General features: G+C 41.6%; 2 protein-coding genes across 3 annotated transcripts in view; one reads left to right on the top strand and one right to left on the bottom strand.

Moving 5' to 3' along the window:
* Window positions 1-7,474, top strand: part of inppl1a (inositol polyphosphate phosphatase-like 1a) — a 34,022-nt gene extending 26,548 nt beyond the window's left edge. Inside the window, exons 21-28 of the mRNA XM_062419460.1 lie at window positions 12-55; window positions 928-1,104; window positions 1,274-1,429; window positions 1,624-1,708; window positions 2,084-2,170; window positions 2,814-3,564; window positions 4,084-4,217; window positions 5,092-7,474. Coding sequence (XP_062275444.1) covers window positions 12-55; window positions 928-1,104; window positions 1,274-1,429; window positions 1,624-1,708; window positions 2,084-2,170; window positions 2,814-3,564; window positions 4,084-4,217; window positions 5,092-5,188 — 1,531 coding nt within the window. The 3' untranslated portion in view covers window positions 5,189-7,474. The remainder of the gene's footprint in view (window positions 1-11; window positions 56-927; window positions 1,105-1,273; window positions 1,430-1,623; window positions 1,709-2,083; window positions 2,171-2,813; window positions 3,565-4,083; window positions 4,218-5,091) is intronic.
* A 2,165-nt stretch (window positions 7,475-9,639) lies between these two features.
* Window positions 9,640-12,446, bottom strand: phox2a (paired like homeobox 2A). Of its 2 annotated transcripts, none has more exons than XM_062419517.1 (3): window positions 12,224-12,446; window positions 10,308-10,495; window positions 9,640-10,134 (listed from the first exon to the last, which is right to left on the bottom strand). In XM_062419517.1, exons 1-3 carry the CDS (start codon window positions 12,444-12,446, stop codon window positions 9,640-9,642), a joined length of 906 nt encoding a protein of 301 aa, XP_062275501.1. The 2 variants fall into 2 exon arrangements, with proteins under 2 accessions (XP_062275501.1, XP_062275500.1); XM_062419516.1 differs by having other exon boundaries at window positions 10,284-10,495; window positions 12,224-12,437.
* Window positions 12,447-23,220: the final 10,774 nt, after the last annotated feature.

Raw genomic sequence — 23,220 nt, 5'->3', positions numbered from 1 at the left:
AAGACGGCGAGCAGAACCAAGTTCTTCATCGAGTTTTACTCCACTTGTCTGGAAGGTGAGGTGATCATGTTTTCAAACACTCTTATGCAAAGGCAAGGCAGCTTTATTTATATTATATAGCACATTTCATACCCAACTCAATGTGCGTTACATAAAAACATTTAACAGTAAGAATTGGAAACAAAGAACATGAAAACATACAATTTAAAAACAAATACAAATAAGAATAAAATTGTAAAAATTGTAAAAGCATTCAAACATACAATTTAAAAACAAGAAAACCCAATATTAATATTACAAATAAAAACAAAGTACAGATAAATATAAAGAGAGAAAAATTAAATAAAAACTAGACTAAAATAGAGCATAAAATATAAGTTTGCAGCATAAAATAATGATTTGTATTAAAGTCATTAAAAGGACATACAGTGCAAATGAAAGATTATTATATTTATTATTATTATTATTATATATTTTTATTATTATATTTTATTATTATTAGTATTATATGCAAACACACATCCGTACATCACTCACAATCCGACGTTAGTCCACCTGGAGTTACAGTACGACAGAGTTTCTGTAACACTAAGTGGATGTAATAGAAATGTATCTGCTTCATCTTTTTGTATCTCGCCCCTTCTCCCCCTCCCCCCCTATCTCAGGCAGTCAGTATACCTTTAAACTAGCATCCATTTTTGACCCGTTCTGCACCCCTCACCTTCTGTCCACTGTGTACTTCTGGATGAAATGTCACAGAAACATCTCCCCTTCCTCTCCTCTCTCTCAATCCCACTTCTTCTCCTTTGTTGTCTCTCCTGTCCACTCCGCCCTCCATCTCTCTCTCTCTCTCTCTCTCTCTCTCTCTCTCTCTCTCTCTCTCTCTCTCTCTCTCTCTCTCTCTCTCTCTCTCTTTTCCATCTGTAGAGTTTAAGAAGAGTTACGAGAACGACAGTCAGAGCAGCGACAACGTGAACTTCCTACGTGTGGGCTGGTCCAACAAGCAGCTGACGACGCTCAAACCTCTTCTATCTGAGATCGAATACCTGCAGGACCAACATCTGCTGCTAACTGTGAAATCGCTGGATGGATACGAGTCCTACGGTATAAAGTTATATTTTTTGGCGTGTGTATGGATTTGCTTATTGTAGTTGAATAGTTTGATTTGTTTAGGACTGCAGCCAGGCTTATGCAATGCTTTGAGGGTTGACAAATCGATCTCGTTTCTTTGAGTCAAATTAACAACTATGTGTGTGTTTTTTCTCACCGGTAGGAGAGTGTGTCTTAGCTCTGAAGTCAATGATTGGCAGCACTGCACAACAATTCCACACCTACTTGTCCCACCGTGGTGAGGAAACAGGAAACATCAGGGGGTCCATGAGGGTCAGAGTCCCGTCTGAAAGGATGGGAACGAGGGAGAGACTCTACGGTACTGTATATGATTTATATATGTGCATGAAACTTAAGTAGGAGAGAGGAACAGTGTACAAAATATAAATATCCTTTCTTTAAAAAGACATTTCAAACTAGAGGGAAGAGAAGACGTCGACAAAGCAGTTTAGAAAAGTTTTTACCTGTTTAATTATACGAATTGTTTTGCTCTTTTTCATTGTATTATTTCAGAGTGGATCAGTGTGGACAAAGATGAAACAGGCGGACCTAAAGGGAAATCCACCCTGGTGACCAGAACAGGACATGAATATGTGAAGTCAGTAAGATCTTTTAATGTTGCACTTGGTATAATGTTATACATACTGCAAAATGCAAAAAAACCTGAATGGTTTATGTAAGGTTTTTGAGTTGAGGCTCTAAGTAAATTGATAAAATCTGAAAATTTGACTTTATTATTATCGAATATAAAATACTGTGAATGAACTTAGAGGCTATATTTGTTTCGGGGAGTTTTGAAATCAGAAAATAAAACAAAAACAAGTTTAATATGTGTGTGTTGACGACTGAAACCCAATTTTTCTCATTTAAAATTTTAAATGCATCTCTTAAAGCAGCCCACGCTTTCTTTGTTAGTCTATATTTTCTGTCATGTGCTTCATCTTCTTCTTCTTCTTCTGTGTGGACCATACAGGCCATCCGTGGTCCGTAAACAGCTTGGGGAGCTGGGGAAGGTCAGTGAGGAGGGAGAGAGGAGTGGCAAGGAGGAAACTGTTGCAAGGTACAAACACACTCACGCTCTTTAAGTTGCAGACACATGTTGTTTGGGAATTTTCCATCATGCACTGGGTCAAACTAAGCTCTACGGTCATCACGAGGCCACACCAAACCTTGTTTTAGACACTGTCTCCACTTGAGATAGTGGTACGCAGTGAGTCTGCTCCTTTTGGGGAAAACAGGAGGCTTTCTGATAGTGTTGCTATAGCAGCCGAGGTCAGATATGTGTTTGCCTGTCTTCCCTGAGCGGAGTCGAGGTAACTGTAGTCAGAGGTTTGATATCGTGTTGGATGGAGGACAAAGACCCTGAGAGGCGTCTAAGCAATGTTTTATCTGTAGACCAGTAGATTAAATTCTGTATGTTGTAGATTTGTGTTGGATCTGCACATATTTGGGCAGAAACTTCAGAATTGAAGGGAGCGTCAGAACATATTAAGTACTGATTATTCATTCACTTCTCCTTGATCAAGTAAATAAACCTTTTCATAGCTGAACTCCTGTCTACTCTCTCCACTGACGTATAATTTAAAAATCTCTTACACATGTTTGATGTAGATCAACAGCACCAAACAAAAAGTGTAAATCATTAAAACATTAAAAAATAATCCGTCAACCACACGTTTGGTGTCTGTGTGTATTTTTTTTAGGCCCAAGCAGGATTCGGACAGTGATCCATCCATCAGCAAGAACAGCTACAATAATCCTGCCTACTACATCCTGGAGGGTGTTCCCAACCAGTCCGCAGCCGCTTTGTCCCCTGAGCTTCTCCCGTCTCCTACCTCCGCCAATCCTCAGGCAGCTAAAGTCCCTCCGCCCTCAGCCGGGGCTCGAACCAAGCCCCCCTGTGCAGTCTCAGCACCCTCCCACCCACGCAGGCCCATGACGGGTCACCCGGTCCGAGCCATTAGTGAGGAGGGCACCTCAGAGGATGACGGAGGAGCTTTAGTGGTTGGGGCGCAAGGCGGAGCCACGGTTGTAAGCACGCTGAATCGACCCCCTCCTGACTTCCCGCCTCCTCCTCTTCCTAAAGGAGCCCTGGAGATGGTTGCAGAGGTGCCTTTTCCTAAATCTCGCCCCCTTTATCCGGATTTGGCTGAGGTCAGGATCCCGCCAGCCAATCCAGGTGCCCCGTTGGCCCTGGGGGAGGGTTTCAGGCGAGGAGGAGGAGGGGGAGGAGGAGGAGGTGGAGGAGGAGGTGGAGGAGCAGGGGCGTTGGATGACCAGTCGTGCTCTGTGCTTCAGATGGCAAAGACACTGAGTGAGAGCGAGTTTCCCGGACAGCCTCCACGTGCTCCGTCTCTCAGAGGCCAGGTGATGGGTTTAGGTTTGGACGCCTGCCGCACCTTCCCGCCCAGAAACCCCATCACAGAGAGTATCGCAGAGGACCTGCCTGAGGAGGTGGGCACTGCATCCAAATTCACATTTACACTTAACCCTTTGTATGTCTGCTCAACCGTTTGGTCGAAGTCACTTTGTGTCATGATATTTGGTCAAAAACAAAATCTATTTAACTCATTTAACTTTTTGGGCAATCTTTACCACTTGTATGAGGTATGTAATGCACAAAATGACCATCAGATTGTGTTATGGTTGCTATAGAGTTTCATTTTTAAAAAAAATCTTGTACATGAACAGAATGAGTCTATCAGGTTTTTTAAAAAGTTTAGAACAAATGAGATATGAATGAGGTCTAAAGAGGTCTGTAAAACATTACATTTAGGGTCAATGAGGAAACAAAATCCATGTTTTATGTTGTTATGGCCTCAAAGAGATAAGAAAAGCATAAAAATGTTTTTTTTAAATAGCACTTTCTTGGTGTGACCTACAAAGGGTTAATGAAAGTATAAGCAGCATATTTTTAAGTAGTAATAGCGCTGTGTCAGCTTAATGAGATGTTCTTCTTTTTCCCCCGTGCAGGCACTTTGGGGTAGCAGTAGTTCGTCCTTGTCTGTGGGGGAATCGTCAGTGGGAGAATGGCTCCAGAGACTGGGACTGGAACGGTATGAACAGGGTCTCCTACACAATGGCTGGGACGACCTGGAGTTCCTCAGGTACTTTTAGTCTTTTTTTTAAGGTGAAAATGGCAAAAAATGAATCCTCTTAAATGTGAACAGCATAGTAATATCTGTATAGAAAAGTTCATAAACTACCATAAAAACTGGTAGATAAGTTGCACCGGTGTATAAGACGCAGTGTATTTTTTTCTCATGCTTTTCTATTAAAGACTGGTTTATTTTAATGCACCAGTAACTATTCATTTCTAAACAAATACATTTATATAAGTTACTCCAAAACTTTTTCAATCTACTTTTATTTGAAACACAATCTAAACACACATGTTACACCTGAGACAGTGTTTTGGGTTGATGGTTAATGGTGCAGTATATTAACTCAGACTGTGTTCGGATTAGGCAATGAGTTTCAATTAAACCTTTTAAAAGAACACAGTAACTTTACACATTTGACACAGTGAGTCCAAACTATTCCAGCAGGGGCCATGTGGCTGCAGGTGTTCATTCCAACTCAAGCAGGAGCACACCAGGCTTGACACATTTTAATCAACTGATCTCAACCTTCAGACAGTTGATTGGTTGAATTGTGTGCTCTTGGTTGGCTGGAACAAAAACCTGCAGCCACACGGCCCTTTGTGATATAGTTTGGACATGCCCGTAGCTAAAAACTCAGATCTGTCACTGTGCACAAATATTGCACCCAAGTCACTGTAAAGCTCACAAAGCTCACTGTCCTCGGTTTCTGTGTCAGCGTCAAACTTCTGAGCAACACACTGAATCAGCAACCGCCTGTTAACTCTTCTGGTTTTCTATTAATTTCTCAGCGGTTTAATCTTAAACACCAGTTTTTACGATATATATATAAGTATATATTTTCTCTTCTTCATCTCATCCGGTCCTTTTCATTTTGCAGTGACATTACTGAGGAGGACCTGGAGGAGGCGGGAGTGCTCGACCCCGCTCACAAACGAATTCTGCTGGAGAGCCTCAGGCAGCAGCAACAGAAATAAACTCTTCCAAACTGGTCTCGTACCAGTCCGAACCGACCTGGCACCACACCAGGTCCCAAGAGGCCAAATCTCAGCTGAACTGAGCTGAACTGAGCTGAACCGAGCTGAAATGTGCCAATCGATGCCAGACTGTGCCTTCTGAGAGAAATTGCACTCCATTTTTACTTTAAAAAACAAACACTTTGCTGAACCAATGTCCTTTTTTTCAGATGTACTGTATGTTATGTCATTGTCGTAGAGGTGGCCTTATTTAACGATAATCATTTCAGTCCTTTGAGCATCACTACATACGTAACCCCCCTACTTTAAAAACCTAGTGAGAAGATGCAGGATGAGAAGGAGAGCAGCTGATGTCTTGAGGGTTAGGGGTTAGGTCAGTGTAGAAGTCAGAGAGTTATCTTTATAAGTGTTGTACCATCACTTCTGAACCGCATCTTTAAGCTAGCGTTAAAGCTTTTCTTTACGTTAGGGGAGTGAGTTAAAGACTCCTCAGAAATCAGAAATGGGGAATTTCAGCCTAAAAGAAAAAAGAGATGCAGGCTTTTTATGACTCTTTTGACAACTCTGTTCTTCTCAAGAGTCTCCGTTTATTTCCCCCTCCTCTTTAATGGTTATATCCAGGAAATGATGCGGGGAAGAAGCTAATTATTAGAGAGCACTCAAGGGGTAATGTCAGCCTTAAAGCCTGAGCAGAGGAAGCCCACTGCTTCTGTAATGGGAGACGGACAGGAAGTAGTGACATCATTGAGATGTAGCGGAGAGGACCTAGCGAAAGTGAGCTCAGTTTTTCAGTTTTGTGCTTTTTGTGATGATGTGTGTGGGGGGCCGCTGTTGTTCAAACGGTGGCGTGTGTGTCGTCTCAGTGTCTCGGCATGTATTTATGTTTTTGTTTCATGATAAAAGGGAATAACGGCAAACCAAAACCAGAGAGAGCAAACCAGTCCTGAGAGCTAAAAGTACATATTTCACCTTGTTACAACGTTTAAGTAGCCATGTTCACCGATTTCTATGTACTTAAAACTGACATTTGGATGATGTTATGATAAAAACAAGTTCTGTTTCTGTTCACAGTCACTATATTGTTAACTGGTCAGGTGGCACCAATGTGAAATAATACTTGATTTGAAGGTTTTATCCAGCACATTTCTCATTCTCACACACTATAATTCACAGATGAAGACATCCTATGATCTAGGTTTAATGGGCTTTACATCACATTTCATTTTAATTTGTGTAAATGGAGAAATAGCCAAGCAGATTAACTAATGTTACGTCTGCTGAGGATTTACAGTGCCATCATGTTGTCATTGTCTTGGAGAAAGTATTTGTCATCAGAAAGTTAGTTTTCCTTTTTTGTTATATAAGTGATATGTTTTGTACACATAGGAAAAGATGTAACCTGTCATTAGATAAAGAAACAGAAAGATCAGTGTGATAAAGGTTTCTGCAGGACACAAATGGTGTGATGGCTGTTGTTGTTGTTCCCCTAATTTAACCAGCAGGTGGTGCTGTTACTCCATAAACCTCTTCAGTAGAAGCTGACTGTTAGAAGCAGTTTGGGGGAAATAAGACAGATCCAAGTCAGCTTCACATGTTTTATTCTCTTAACTACTTTGTTCTTAATTTAAATCCTGCCTCCTCCTCTTGTGTAAAGCCAGTTTATCGTTGTTTTAAAGAGATGCTGATGTGGATTCATCTCATCATACCTGACACCACCTCAAAAGATTTCTCCAATTAAAGCTCTAAAATATCATGATACAAATATTTCACCATACCAGTGGAAAAAAAGGAAAATAAGAATTTTTTCAACAAATGAATGATCTGTTTTTGTAACTGGGACTAAATATGATGAGATGTGATACATTCATAGACTCAGCTGCTCGCCTGTGTTATGTGTGTGTGCTCTACCAGACCTGGAGCTTTTTAAAAAAAAAAACAATGTCTCTAATCTTTTAGTGGCTCTGCCGTTTAAAGGTTTTAATTCTGTCCGTTGCGGCCATTTAGCCTTTCAGTGTTCAGTTGTGTGTGTGTGTGTGTGTGTGTGTGTGTGTGTGTGTGTGTGTGTGTGTGTGTGTGTGTGTGTGTGTGTGTGTGTGTGTGTGTGTGTGTGTGTGTGTGTGTGTGTGTGTGTGTGTGTGTGTGTGTGCACATGCGTGTTTGTGCAAGAGACTTGCCACTGCTCTTTTCTCTGACACACTCCATTTTTTTCATGTGGTCTCCTCATTTGGTTGTTTTTAAGTTAATGTAAGTCGTTTAACCCTGTACATTTGTTTTTCCTATTAAACTATAATATCTTTCCTTATTTACGCTGATTGACTCATTTGCTTATTTTTTTTTGTCATCTGCAGGGGAAAAAACTTGAGAGGATGAAACCTTTATGGTCGGTGAGATGTAGACCTGCTCCAGGAAGGGAAAGATTTTTACGGTAAAATGAAAAATGTGAAGCTGTTGAGGCTTTTATTTAAACCAGGATTTCAGGGAGCTTGAGGTGAAAACACACGACACTCTCATCAGTCTATGACACAAAAGAAAAAGCAGATCATTTAAAAAAAAAACGTCACGTAGGGCTTCCATAATGTAGATTTATTAGAATATTCAGAGTAGTGCTATAACTTCTCATTCACTCGAGCTTCTGTCGTTTCATAGTGTTCATGGACTTTGTCGGTCTGTGAGACAGATGCTCTGCAATGACATAAATCTGGCACTGTGAAGGAAAATTAACAAAATGCTACCTAATATTTATATTACTAATTACAGAATTTACAGTCACAAAAGTTTATGAAGCAATTAATTTGTGGTTACTGACCAAAAAATTATAATAAATACACATTTTTTTTCCCCCTTTCTGAGTAGATTTTTGGAGTAAAGTCCCCCATAAAACAGCAAAAAAAATCAGTTTTGTTTCAGTCATCTGCAACAAAATCATTTTTAGAAACAATGGGAGTCGAGAGGAACAAAATCAGGATAGAAAAACACTCATTGGTGACAAAATGTATAGTGGACACACAGTTGAGAACTCCATCAACTGCGTCTCTCACTACAGTATATTGCCGACATGTGTCCACCTTGTTTCACGCTTCTTCAGAAAAAAAAATCATCCCACATTCGTCGACTTTAGGGAGCGTCGATGAAACTGGATTATAGAGTCAGAGCGGGTGGCGAGATGTGAAGTCTGCAAGAGATCAAATGACGCTTGCAGGCCTCGTTTTCCAGGAGAATCATCCAAAAAAAACAACAACTCCTCAGTCAGTCAGTCGCTGAAGTAAAAAGAAATGTTTGTACCATGATACCAACACTCAACAAGTCAATCATAATTACACTCTGCTCTGTGTATAAATACAGCTTGATCTCTTGTGGCAGATCACCCAAAAAAACAGGGCAGGAAAACTGCGATAGATGCGAAGTGAAAAGTCAGCGTAAGAAGGGGAAAGAAAAACACCTCATGTTGTCCGTCTCTTTCCCTTTGCTGAATTTGAACAAAGTGCCCACTGTTTGATAGAGAAAAGGCATGATGGGACAGAAAGAGAGTGAAGGGATGGGGGCCGTAAAGAGGATGATAGAAGGAGGGAAGGGGGGGTGTCAGGACTTGATACAGTAAAGCATGAGGAGGGGCAGTGTGTGTGGGGGGGGGGGGGGTGAACTGAGGGGGTGTTTAGTCTGGACCTGGCTGCTCTAATTGGATTTTGTGTTGCCCTGCTCTGCTCTGCAAAGAGATTTAGTGTGGTCCTGTTCCTTGTAGTGGGGCGGCTTGTTGTGTCAGGGGGCTTTAGAGGAAGTTGTGCTTGCTGGTAAAAGTTTTTTTTGTCTTTTTTTTTTGTCTTGTTTCCCCAGCAGAGGCCAGAGCGTGATGTTTAGATTTCTACTTTAAACTCGTACCTGACCGCCATGCTCATCAGAGCTGCTGCTGTGGCTGCTAAGTGCACGACTGGGTTGTGTTGCAATGCTGTGTGTGTGTGTGTGTGTGTGTGTGTGTGTGTGTGTGTGTGTGTGTGTGTGTGTGTGTGTGCAGGGCAGACGGGCAGAGAGTGTGTTTGTAGATTGATTTAAACTGAATTCATTAGACTGGATCACTCAGCAGTGTCTTATATTTTTTTAGATTTCTGGCTAAACTTTGTAAACCTCTTTGGTTTTGAGGGTGACAGTTCAGTGTTTTAGTCATTGCAAGGACGAATATGAACACATCCAGCTCCAGTTTTGCAGCTATAATGTGCACAGTTGCATATTTCAATAATTTGGGGTGACAGATGAGGACCAGACCTTTGACTTTGTTGTCAGTGTGAGGGGACAGTCTTTAGAGCAGACCCGAGGGCCTCGCTGACCTACAGCAGACTACACCACAGAATTCATGGTTATGATGGGTAAGTCCTGACTTTCTCAACAAAAGCTAGAAACTCCTCACTGTTCCAGCTGACCACACAATGTCTCTCTCTGATCTTCTCTCCCTCTGTGCTTCAGAACAGGTTCGTCTTGATGCCGGGGTTGGGTTTTCTGTGGAAGGAGGACAGGACTCCGGCAAAGGGCCCGGTCATACTGTCCGCCGGCTGCCAGGCCTTCAGAATCTCCTGAGTCTGGGCGGCAGGCTGGGCCACGGCCGGGTTGGACGGCCCCAGACTGGACCAGCTGGGTGGCTTCAGCCCCTGCAGAACCGGAGAGCTGGAGGTGTTGACGTAGCCGCTGTTGGTCGGAGCAGGGCTGGGGCTCAGGCTGGCAGGGCTGCCCAAGTTCCCGTTGGCCGAGCCCGGCAGGGAGGCCGTGCTGTCAGGTGTGGGGCTGCAGGTGGATTCTTTGGACTCGTCGTCATCCGATGAAGATCTCTGCTCTCCGCCCTTCTTGCCTCCGGAACTGGAGCTGCTGGTGCTTCCCGCTGTGCCACCAGAATTGTTGGCTTTGGCGTTGGCTGCACGCTCCTGCTTACGAAACTTGGCGCGCCTGTTCTGAAACCACACCTGTCAAACACAGACAGATGTAAGACACATGAGATGGATGGATGGAAACATAAAAATATCAGATAATATGAGATTATTTCAGCAACATAACCAACAGATTGCACCCCAAGGTTTTCGTTTGCCTTGTTTGTTCTTCAAAGGTTTGGGACATAAATGAACCCTGTTCCTCTCACCTGTACTCGGGCCTCCGTCAGATCTATTTTCAGTGCCAGCTCCTCTCGGGTGTAGATGTCTGGGTAATGTGTCTCCGCGAAGACCCGCTCCAGCTCCTTCAGCTGGGAGCTGGTGAAGGTGGTCCGGATGCGCCGCTGCTTCCTCTTCTCGTTCAGGCCAGAGGGGTCCGAGAAGAATTTGTATGGGACTAAAGAGGAAAAAAAGAATTTAAAGTTTATTGAATTATTATTATTAATAATAATAATAATAATAATAATAATAATAATAATGTATAATAAGTGTAGGTACTGGTGTAAAATCATCTTAGTTTGGGAGTTTATTGTTTTTAAATTCAAGAATTTTAAAATATTTTCAGAAAATCTTGAGATCATTGAGATTTTTAATTATTTTTAACAAGCTGTTTTTATTCACAGTCTATTATAATTTATGACCAAAGAAAATGTGATCAAATGAAGCCTGACATTGTCAAACTGTACATTGGGTTGTAGGCCTCTATTAGTCCAAATTAAAATTACAATAAATGTTGAAATGGAAATATCCCACTAAGATGGTTAATTTAAACCTTTTGTATTTAATTTAATTTAAAACCATATTTCTGTTTTATCATTTGACTAAAAGTGTGTATTCCTTTTGAAACAATGAAAAACAAAAGTGTTGAGCTTAATTTCTCAAATCACTCCTAAATATAACATTCATATATAAACAGTTTTATATATATGCAGTATTTAGGTGATTTATAAGGTTTTCTTTATAAACTACAAGTATAGTCTGTAAATGTAATCCTGCGAGGAGTTTATCTTTATTAATATAAACAGGAATTAGTTAAATGTCAATGTTTGCAGGAAAATTAAAATCTCTTGGACAACAAAAGGATTTTGTTGAACATTCACTATAAAGATGCTACTTTTAAGTTCATGTGGAAATCTTTGGAAATAAGAAAGCAGAATGAGAATTTCACTGTTTGAGGAAAGAAAATTAAATATAAAATCAGTTAGATTTGTTTATTGAAAATAATAAAAGAATATTTGTGGTTGCATAAAAGTAAAGAGTGTGTTTGGTGGGCCTGTGGTTTTGGTTCAGCAAGATTGATTTCAGCAAATTCTTAATCTTCCAAATATTTAATATAACATTAGACTATTGCTACTAATATTATTATGAATAACCTCAAACTAATAATAATAATATCTTGTATAATAATTTTCTCATGTATCAGTAGTAGCCTGTAGTAAAAGATAAATCCAGAAATAAAATGTTTCACCTTCAAATTTCTCCTTTTAGTTTCTCAGTAAAATAAAATAAAATAAGTAACATATTTTCAATGATTAATCCTTTAAAATGTCCCTTTAATTAAGTAACGTTTTGCAGCTATTTGATCCTAAAAACAGGAATTTTAAGTCTAATGCAATAAAATCAGTGCAGAACGGTTTAGGCCTCAAACTGTACACATGTTTATATAGACGATGATTTTTCTTTTTCTTTTTTTTCTTCTTTTTTTTTTACCTCTTTTTATTTACAGAGCGTGTTTTGTTTTTTAATCGCTGCATGCAGAGGACATCGGGTGAAGACGAGATTTATACCTTTAACCCTCAAACAGGCAACGTGCATATACATTTTTTAAATACCTTAATAGGGGCAACGCATCCTGGTGAAGATACAACTCATTTTTTAAAATTATTTGTGGAAATATTGACTCAGGTGCAAATGAGATAACTAGTAACATCAAAGTAAATGAAAAGAATAATTTTCACATCTCATTTTCCTGTCCTGCCTGTTTAAGGGTTAATAACTTTTTATCTCGTAGTTTTAAAAAAAACAACATAATCATGAGCTTAAGTAAGATTTCTCTCATAGTGTCTTAACATATATTACACCCTGAACCAGTGGACCCTGAGAGGAGAACAGAGGACCCCCGTACCTGAGGAGTAAGGGGTGGGCTGGTGCTCGCGCAGCGCTCCCAGGGTGCAGCTGGCCGTGCTTAGAGGGGTGCAGGCCGGGTTGGAGAAGGGTCCGCTCCGGATCGGGTTGTACTGGAAGGAGCTGGCCTGGCTGCAGGAGCTGAAGTCTGCGTAGGCCGACGCTTCCATGGCCGCCATGCAGGAGTCATAGGAGTTCAGGTAGGAGTAATCCATCTTATACATGGAGGTCAGCCGGTGCAGACACCGGGGTGCACGCACGACGAGGAGGAAGAGGAGAGGGGCAGGTGGGTTCAGGAGGCTCGGTTTTTAGGAGCTACAGTGAATGATTTTTGGTTCAGAGTTGGTCTATCTCTCAAATATCTCCACGCGCTTTCTGCTCCGTCTCCAAAACTCCTCTCAGCTCGTGCTTTATGTCTCAGTGTCACGCGGCTGTTTTCTGTGCAAATAATCCAGATGTTTTTCTCTCTATAGCCTCACTCTCTCTCTCTCTCTCTCTCTCTCTCTCTCTCTCTCTCTCTCTCTCTCTCTCTCTCTCTCTCTCTCTCTCTGTGTGTGTATGAGTCGTTTCTCCTGGTCTTCTCTTCTCTGCTCTCTTTCTTTCTCTCTGTCTGTCCGTCTCTTCACTTTTTCCTCCACTGATGGTCCTCTGCTCTGCGCTCGCGCTCCGTTTGACAGCGCGCTGCGGCTCGCGCAGTGTTTATAATAAACTTGGCAGAGCGTGAGACAATAGCAAGGCGGTGGTCTCCTTGGTTTCCATGACAATGCCACCAGTCAGTGAGCGTGGACACGGACGCCCCCCCTCCCCTCCATCCCATCCCATTGCACCGCCCACGCGCTCCAGAGCAGCACGAGCTCGCCAGTGTCCGTAGACCAACCAGCTGTTTCTCCGTTTAAACTAGTTATAAAGTCGATGCTTCCTTTATCGGACGGGTCTAATTGTGGTGAGTGCGGTTTTCCCTCTCAGCAGAAATATGACCAAAAGTGAAGAGTTACTGTTAATGTCGCCATCTTCTATATTTAATCTACACAGCTGCTGTTATTATGAGCTGAATTAACTAATAAAACCTCCAGCCGGACAAAACACGTGTTTTTAATGCTTGTTGTTTTGTTACATTGCTTCCTTCACTATTTACACTATTTTTTTATTTAGTTTGAAGGCCATCAGCCACAAAGGTAACCAGACCCAACAGCCTCTGAAATGCTCGTTCAACCCGGTTTGTAAAGGTTGCTATAGTTTATTGTATCCTTGGACATTCCTTAATATTTGCATTCAGACAGAAGACTGACCTAGACTCGATTGTATTTAAACTAGAGAATATGAAGGTAGGGAGAAAAAACCACTAGATTTGGCCTGTAAATCGACAAGAATTTAGATAAAAAATGTACATAAAGAGCACATGTTTATGAAGAATCGTTGCATGTCCTAGCAGTGTCCGATAAAGGATGCATCCACACAATACAATAGACAGAGAATAAACATCCTTTCACTGTTTCACTGGAGAATCATGTGTGATTATTGTACGATATTAGAAGTGATTCGTTTTGTGGCAACAAAAAAAAATAGTACAACTTGTTAATTAACTTAATGCTGAAATGCAATAGCTCATGAGCTGCACGTCAAGCCACAATGTCTCATAACAGGTCTTTTTTATTTATTATTATCACTGTCCCTCTGATGGAAACAAGTGCAGCTGCAGTGTGTGTGTGTGTGTGTGTGTGTGTGTGTGTGTGTGTGTGTGTGTGTGTGTGTGTGTGTGTGTGTGTGTGTGTTGTGGTTGGGGGGGGGGGGGGGGGGGGGGGGTGTCCAGATGTGACGGTGATTGCTTGGATTAAAAGCTTTGATTTGATTCCGATCACTTTTACGGAGAGATGTCACCGAGCTGCGCGTCAGTTTGACGTATAGGAGACAACCAAGAGCAAGCACCACGACAGCCTAACCATAAATGCATTGACACGTCAGAAATTGGTTTAAGTTTATTGTTCGGTGTCATACAATGTGATAAGTCATATCCCACACGGCCCACAACACACACACACACACACACACACACACACACACACACACACACACACACACACACACACACACACACACACACACAGTCTCCAAAAATCGTGGCTATTAAAAACCATGACGGCTGCTCATGAAATTAACTGGCTTTTTATTAGTAGATACATTTCATCGAATAATCCACAAGCCAAAAATTACGTTGTAGCCTACGCACGCACGCACACATGCACGATAAATTAATCAAGTTTGGCTTGTGTATGCACGCGCAAAATGCGTAAGAGGACACGTTTGAGCGCGCTTTTTTCTCTGTGCTTGACCAGAGGGCTGCACGAGGCTTAATGACATTAACCAAACATGCACGCGGTATAGCATATTCTCATTTAAACTAGAAATAAAGTATTAATAACAGGATTGGTTCAGAGCGCGTGTTTGTTTGGTGTGGGTGGGTTTTTTTGGGGCGGGGCGGCACGCGGGGCTCCGGTTGATACAGCTGTTTATCTCCCTCACTTCTGGCTGCACGACAAAAAAGACCAAAAAAAGGACAAAACTACTCTGGTGTGAATGTAAAGAATAAAATACAACACTGATGCTGCAGAGTTGATGATCATATGACTCATGCTCGTTGTATACAAGCTTTATTCACTCAGTCGTGTTTTATAATGTTTTATGAATTAGAATTAAAGGCTATTTAAAATGACTCATTTTGCATGAATCTCAAATATTGTTCCAGATTTAATGCTTCAAATAACTACATTGGAGTTGCACCTTATAATGTTCCTCGTCTGCAAAGATTTAGGTGATTTTGTGCTTCTGCCTCCCTCTCAGATTAAAAAAGAGCTGCAGAGTAATTAAGTGTATAAATCAGCTGTTACATTAATGTCTCATTGATTTCAAAGGCCAGGGAAGATGTGGCTTTATAAACGCTGCACGACATTACAAAAAAAAGTGTGAAGGAAGGTCTAAGTGTGTGCAGCCCACACCAAAAATCATTGTGAAACACTTAAATATGTATCAAACTTGTGTCCCAATCTCTATAAATGTGTCAGAAAAGGTTTTCCCTCCTTAACACACTCATTAGTCTACCTCAACACGATACAAAGACAATCACAGCTCCACATTAACTAATCAGCTCTCAGCTCACATGTCCGTCTGTTGCGCGTCCTCGTCCCGTCTGGCGGGTTCAGAGGTGAGTTTACCAAGAAACTTAAACTGTTTCAAAGTTAAACTCTCCAGCCCTGTTTCTGAAAAAGAGCAGCCAGGAGCGACCCTAGCGCTCCCGCTTTTTAAAGCATTCAAACTTTAATCCCTTCAAAGAGGGGGGACCAGTCTCTTCCAGGCCACTAATCCGCCCCGCTGCTGTGGCGCAGGGGGGAGACCTCTCCTCCGCAGAGGGTTTAACTTTGGACTTTTACATTCATGGGGCGATTTGACGGAAACAGTAACGGGGATCTTTTGCATTCATGACGTCTGAGTCAACAGAAGAGGGCACAATGGTCCCCTAGAGGCTCCTGAAGGCCCCTGAGAGAGAGGGACCCCGACTATAGGGATTATAGGCCCATGGAGGACTGCTACTGGGGGGGGGGTACTTAAACCTCATATAGGCGCACATTATAAGGTATGCTGTTCACTTAATGCAACAGTCTCAGTCATCATCTCAGTGTTTGCCCCAATTAAAAACATCATGTCACAATAAAGGTTAAAATAGCTACAAAAATGTGACTCATTAAGCAATTAAGACTAATAACTAATTAACAACATGCATTACAAGGACAATGTATACTTCAAACATATCACATCAGCTATAAAGAATGATTAAGATGACTATAATTTTATATATTTTGTCACTTTTTTCCTGAATGAATACCTGAAGGCTCTATATCTTCATTAATCTGCCCTGTTTATGCTCCATAATAAACAACTTTAATATCTATTAACAGGCTTTGTGCAGGAAGATGTAGCCTTAACTAATAACTACTCTAATTATTCAGTCCTGTCTGCCTTCATTTATTTCAAACACGAAAAAATGCTTTGATTTGGAGAAAAATCCTAATTGAAGTCCAACATTTGGCGAGGTGAGTGTGTGCGTGTGTGAGAGAAAGAGTGTGTGTGTGAGTGAGAGATTGTGTGTGAGAGAAAGAGAGAGAGTGTGTGTCTCTGTGTGTGTGTCTCTGTGTGTGTGCGTGTGAGAAAGAGAGAGAGAGAGTGTGTGTTTCTACATGTTCGTGTGTGTGCGTGTGTTTGTGTGTGTGTGTGTGTGTGTGTGTGTGTGTGTGTGTGTGTGTGTGTGTGTGTGTGTGTGTGTGTGTGTGTGTGTGTGTGTGTGTGTTGTGTGTGTGTGTGTGTGTTTGTGTGTGTGTGTGTGTTTGTGTGTGTGTGTGTGTGTGTGTGTGTGTGTGTGTGTGTGTGTGTGTGTGTGTGTGTGTGTGTGTGTGTGTGTGTGTGTGTAGGCTTGTGATATTGATGGGGGGACTCTATGATGGATGTTTTTGATGGAGACATGGAGAGGTGCGTGGATAGAGGCAGGCAGGAGGATGAAGGATGAGTTAAGGATGGGACAGCGGCGACACTGGCTGGAAGAAAAGCCACGCGGGAGGGCCAGGCCGGTATCTGCCCCGTGACACGCGGTGGTGGTCTGAACAGCAAGTGAAGCTGTCATTCAGGGAGAAAGAGAAAGAGCCTGCCAGGTCCATCCATCATGGAAAACTGCCCAAAAAAGGCGGTTCCCTGCTTCACACAGCAATTGATTCACAGGTTTCGATGGCGCACAATAATAATAACTGCGCAGATTGGATTATTATAAAGTTAACTGCTACAGGTTTAACCCTTAAACAGGCAGGAGTGGAAAATGAGATGTAAAAAAACAAAAAAACAACATAATTTGATGTTATCAGTTATCTCATGTGCACCTAAAGTAAAACATTTCCACAAATAGTTTTAATATATTTTGGATTGTATGAGTTGTATCTCCACCACTTGCCCCTATTAAAGTATAAAAATTGTCATAATACGATACGATGCTATACGATATACTTTATTGTCCCCTCGGGGAAATTTGTCTTGGACTCAAACTGATACATAATTAAATTACCTACTACACAAAAAACAAAAACAACACATAGGACATTCACATATTGCATAATGGTAAAAAACAATTGAATGTTTTATTTACTATAGAGAAGTGATACATTCTTGCTTTCCCCATTAATATCACACATACTAGTTTCTAAACTGATTTTTACCAATCCAGTTCTACCAATTCAAGGCACATTCAATTAAACAACCAACTTAACCAATCATGCTCCTAACAGGGTGTAAAAACTGATTTCACCTCGCATTATGTAAGGTAGTTTTGGTGATATTTAACCTGCTGTAGATCTAATAATGCTGCAGAAAACTGTGAACATAGCTGCAATAGGCTATTATTATTTAAACATATCTGCCTTTTTAATCAGGTCTATTAAGTGAAAACGACTTTACAATAGAAAAAATATATATAATGTAGATTATGTTGATAATTATAGGCTAATTATATTATTTAGGTAATTTATTATGAACGAATACAGTCAGGACAAGTGAGGTAAATTATAAAAACAATTATAGAGCTACCATGAAGGTAAATTGCCCCGTTTGCAAGTTGTATTCTCATTCTGCATGTTTGATTGGGCATGTTGTTGTGCTGCAATAAGCAATAAGCAGCTAATGAAGATGAATCAGATATTGATGGTAGAAACAAGTCCTCTAAATGCTGATTTCACACACACACACGCACACACACACACACACACACACACACACACACACACACACACACACACACACACACACACACACACACACACACACACACACACACACACACACACACACGGTCTCAATGGGTATTCCCTGCGTTGTTGTCACATTTTGGAGTTAAGCATGTGTCCATAATTTACAGTGAGTGATTTTTCATCTCCTCTCCCTCTGCAGTGATATTTTTGTATGACATTTTGCTACAACTTCATCCACTCATCTGCTGACTGTGTTAAAGCCAGCAGGCCAGCAGCAGCAGCTCTCTACTCGTGTCACTAAAATGTGTCGTGTCATCGCCCCCTTCTTCAGATCCTCTTCCCCCTCTCAGAAGGTCGATTTGATTGCGCATAAAATAAAATCACAAATCGCAGATCCTGCATTTGATTTGCCCGGTGATGGATGGGAGATGGTGCAGGATTGGAGGCATGGTGGAGGGGTGGAGGAGGGTGGGGGTAAGCGAGCTCAAGGGGCCCGGGGTGTCCCGTCGGTGCGCCTGTCCCAGCATTTCAATCCCCAATTACCGGAATGTACCGTGACGCATGTAACCGAGTTTAGAGACGCAGCAGCACCGAGACTTACATTCAAGTCTTTACTCAGGTACAAAGTGTTGATACACATGATCAACATCTGCTCCCTGATCTGGAAGTCTACAGGAGGAGAACATTTTAAAAAAAATAAACCACTTATTTTTTAAAAGTCAGACTAACCTTGATTTCTTTTTAGCAATAGGCCATATTGTTGCGTCTATGTGAGTCATAGCTGCAATTTGGGCCAAAATGCAACACAGCAGGGGTGTTGTGATGCATATTTAGACTGCACAGGAACGAGGAAAACATCCCCAAATGATCAGAACATTTAGAGAAAAAAGGCCTGAAATGTAGCAGCACTTTTCTGCTTGATACTTCTCACCATATTGCAGCACTTTCCTCATGCCCAGTGTAATTACAAATTGTGCACAAAATAAGGCACACAAGTTCCCCCAAAATCCTTAGAGTCACCTACAAAAGCGCCTGTAGAGAAACCAAACAGTGAAGAGCATCTTCTTAAATAGTCATATGAGTTTTTGCCTCAATATCATTTCAGTCAAGAAATCAACAAATCAGATTGGATAAAGAAATATGAGAAAAAACTAAAGCGCAACACAGTCACAATTAAGATAATAATTGCTCAGCACACTCAGCATGAGGCTGAACTTTGGCTCAAAACGTGACCATTAATTTTAACCCATCAGATTACGCTCATCCTAATTTAAATCCACTCTCACATCAATTCAACATGCATTCATCAACCAGAGTGTGACGCGGGGCAGCTGTGGTTATCCACATGCAGCGTACTGCAGCAGCGGACCTGTATTATCCTAATGGATGGAGGCATGTTACTTAAAAAAGAAGCTTTTTAGGATAAAAACCAGGTCCCAGGAGACCACAGTACACACACACACACACACACACACACACACACACACACACACACACACACACACACACACACACACACACACACACACACACACACACACACACACGCACACACACACGCACACGCACACCACAGCTGGAGCAGCGAGGGATGGCCGCGCGCATGAAGAGCTTCTCCAAACACGCTAATTAGATCTCGAGCTCTGGCCCCGCGCTCTGAAAGCAGCCCAGCGGCGGGGCGCGCGGAGCTGTGGAAAGTTAATTGAATTAAATTCCCTCTAAACTAATTAGGCTGCAATCTGCCACGCGAGCTGTCCCTGAGCAAGGTTCGAATTAGGCGGAATGGATTTGTTCCTTTTCTTTAAAAGAAAGGCGGACAGACTGGTGTGTGTGTTGTTGTTTTTTTTTTTTTTTGGTTGGGGTCCTTTATTTGTCTTTTATGCTAATTCTCCCAGGGGACTGTCACGTGACGGCCTTGCGGTAACCGGGACGGCATCAGGTGTGTGTGTGTGTGTGTGTGTGTGTGTGTGTGTGTGTGTGTGTGTGTGTGTGTGTGTGTGTGTGTGTGTGTGTGTGTGTGTCCTCAACAAAGCCTCATTTTAACAATCGCGTAAAACCCAGAAAAACCAAAATGTCAGAGCAGCTCCTCTCCTCCAGATACATGAACGGGCAGCATCTTAAACTGAGAGCTGAGTGGACTGAGGTAATGGAGGTGAAATCGATCGCTTTCCTGGGGGAGCACAATGAGAAAGAGGGAGGGGAGGGATGGAGGGATGAGGTGGAGTGCAGAGGGACACGGATGAAAATCCCCCGTTAAGAGCAGGGACAGATATGATAATGGCAGAGCCGCTAGTAGTCGTTCATCATTCAGCACCTCCACCTGGCTGCACCTCACTGCTGCTGCTGCCTGAGCCGCTTATAACACCATGCACTGAAATCCAACACACTTACATCCCTTAACCCTTAAACAGGCAACATGCACCAGGAGATACAGACACTTTAAAACCCTGTTAGGAGCATGATTGGTTAAGGTGGTTGTTCAGTTTTATGTGCCGAAGCTTGTGGTAGGTTTATACTTTGATATAAATGATAAAAATCTGCTTTTAGAAAATAGTATGTGTGATATTAATGACCAGAGAAAGCAAGAATGTATCCTGGTGGAAATGCAACGCATGAAAATCCCAAATATATTAAACATATTGTGGTTTTATGTTGGTTTTTTTTACATCTAATTTCCCATTCCTGCCTGTTTAAAGGGTTAATTCACCTTTTTACACTGAGCTGGTTTCTGTGCCATCCATGCAAATGATCACAGCTTGTATAAGTTCATCCTGTCTGTGCATTTCTAAGGGTATGATCAGGTTTTGGATCATTTTAATTCTAAAACCGTTATTCTGCAAAGTTATCCTGATAAGTCCTAAAAACCTGCTGCTATAGGATCTAGTCTGAACCACAAACGCTCCGTGCTTGCTGCATTTCAAATGGTTCAGATAATTTAATCAATTGCCAGTTTGTTACAGAGTTTGCACCACTTATGTAAAATATCAACTAAAGCTGACCCTGCATTAGAGAGAGAAGCCACATGTCAGAATCTAGTTTTAAGGCCCATATTCCTAAAGAAATTCATTTTTAAATCAATTTATCGCTAAACTGAGTGAAACACATAAAAAATTGCAGTCAGTTAGTGTAATGTCTAATGTTTGATGTGCCGTCTTTTCTTGACCTTTTGCCCTCTTTGCTCACTTCTCTTCTTCTCTCCATTTGTATCAGCAGCAGGAGGTGGAAGAGAGACATCGGGCTGAGAAGGGACATACAGCAGAGGAAAAAGGAAGGGCTGAGAGAGAGAGAGAGAGAGAAGGTGGAGGAGAGAGAGAAAGTGATTATGAAGAAGAGGGAGGATGGGAGGATGGGAGGGGGGCGAGGGTGGAAAATGTGGAGAGATAGAGGGAGGGGCGGTGAGGACGATGGAGGGCCAGGTTTCTGTTTCTCCATAATCTAATCAGAGAAATGGCAGCAGTCAGAAATAGCCTGACGGACAGACTAAGAGCCTCTTCTCTTTCTCCTCCTCTTATTCTTGTCTTCCTCCTCGGGGAGGGTAAATGGATACACACACATGCGCACACTCACACACACACACACACACGCACACACACACACACACATACACACACCAGCTTGACTTCCTAAAACCATAAAGTGTAGATGTGTTTGAGGGTTATAAGAGATGGGAAAAGCCTGAAGGTATCATAAGCAAAACCTGATCTACTGTCCAGATGCAGTCTTACTTTTTCTTTTTTTTCTTTTACAAATGTCTGCTGGTTTCTCTGTGGCTGTGAAAAGTTTATGTTTCACAACGTGCAGATGACGTTTCAGGAATATGACAATTTGTTTTCAGTCCAACGAACAATTAACACAAACCGCAGAGGAGGCTCAGATTGATGAGCGACCAGCTGAGACTGCAGGGGATCGTTGGCAGCAACATGAGAAGTATTTCTCTCTCAGCAAAGAAAAGAAATGGCTTGTTATAGTTATGTTGCATCCTGATTTTAGCTTCTCACAAACAGGTTAAGCGCTCTCTTATGTAAGTTCTCAAACTAACAAACTAATGATCAGACAACGTTTTAAGGATGTACTCTGCATATAATCAAACATCAGAGCAGCAGACAGAGGCACAAAATATGACATCATCTTTCGCTGATGAGGTGAATCCATGTTAAAGCCCTCATCATCATCATCATCATCATCATCATCATAGACTGAATTAATGAAGCAAGAGTTTTAAAGAGTTTTTCCAAAGGTGTCTCCCGCTCGGCTTATCAGAGCATGTGTTTAATATTTTGTACAACGTGCACAAACGTATAAATGTAATAAAGTTATTGCAGTACTTGAAATTAAGAACTACTGACAAGAATAAACTACTGTAAGAAATAACCATCATTTAATTTGTCTCAAAACATTATTAGTTACGTAATTAATGTCTTCTTTTTTTGGAAAGTTAGTCAATTTTCATGTTGTGTAAAACAAAAATGTATACTTTTCTTTCATACAAATTGCAGCTTTTATGTAAAGCAATCTTTCCACAAAGCCGTCAAAATGGCTGACAGAAAGCCCCGACCTCCCTGATAGTGTGTGTTACTTTTTATTTGGACCCACAGCAAACATGAACTCAATTAACAGTTCCATCTATTAAAATGACAGAGGAGGAAGTGGGTGCTTTTGACCACCAGGACGCGAGTACATTGGTATTTTTGAAGAGCACAAATTAAAACAGAATGAGAAAACAATGATATTAAAGCACATGTGAGATATGACAAAAAGTAAACCTCTCTGGTCCCAAATCAGTAGGATTAAGTTAGAATATTACTGTAGTGCAACAGAGACAACACAACACAGACTGAGTGCTGATGTGAGTAAAACAGGCTGAGTATGTTGTGTTGTTGGGGGGTCCAGGCGGAGCACAGTAAAGAGTGAATGTGTCTTCTTTTTTTTTCCTCTTGCATGCTAATTTCTCCCTGTAGGGAAGACATTCATGCAGGGTGTGTGTCTGTGTGTGTGATGTTTTCTGCATTTCAGTGGCATTACCATTTACCGTGGCATTCCCTCCCAGCATCTGACACAGACCCCCACACAGACCAGGATTCCTCGCAAATTCCTATGTCATGTCGTTTCACAAGGTGGACAAGCGTTATTGTTGTATGATTCCCACCCAAGCACTAGTCACACACACACACACACACACACACACACACACACACACACACACACACACACACACACA

This window comes from Scomber scombrus, chromosome 5 (genome assembly GCF_963691925.1).
Source record: "Scomber scombrus chromosome 5, fScoSco1.1, whole genome shotgun sequence".
NCBI lineage: Eukaryota > Metazoa > Chordata > Actinopteri > Scombriformes > Scombridae > Scomber > Scomber scombrus.
The sequence above is the reverse complement of the archived record's forward strand: the minus strand, read 5'-3'. Positions and strand labels throughout refer to the sequence as shown.

What these genes read in the sequence shown, in the direction of transcription:
- phox2a (XM_062419516.1), bottom strand. Translation starts at nt 12,437, where the DNA reads ATGGATTACTCCTACCTGAACTCCTATGACTCCTGCATGGCGGCCATG. An exon ending in GCCCACCCCTTACTCCTCAG is followed by an intron (nt 10,496 to 12,223) that starts GTACGGGGGTCC and finishes TTTCCTCTTTAG; the next exon opens with TCCCATACAAATTCTTCTCG. An exon ending in GAGGAACAGGGTTCATTTAT is followed by an intron (nt 10,135 to 10,283) that starts GTCCCAAACCTT and finishes TGTGTTTGACAG; the next exon opens with GTGTGGTTTCAGAACAGGCG.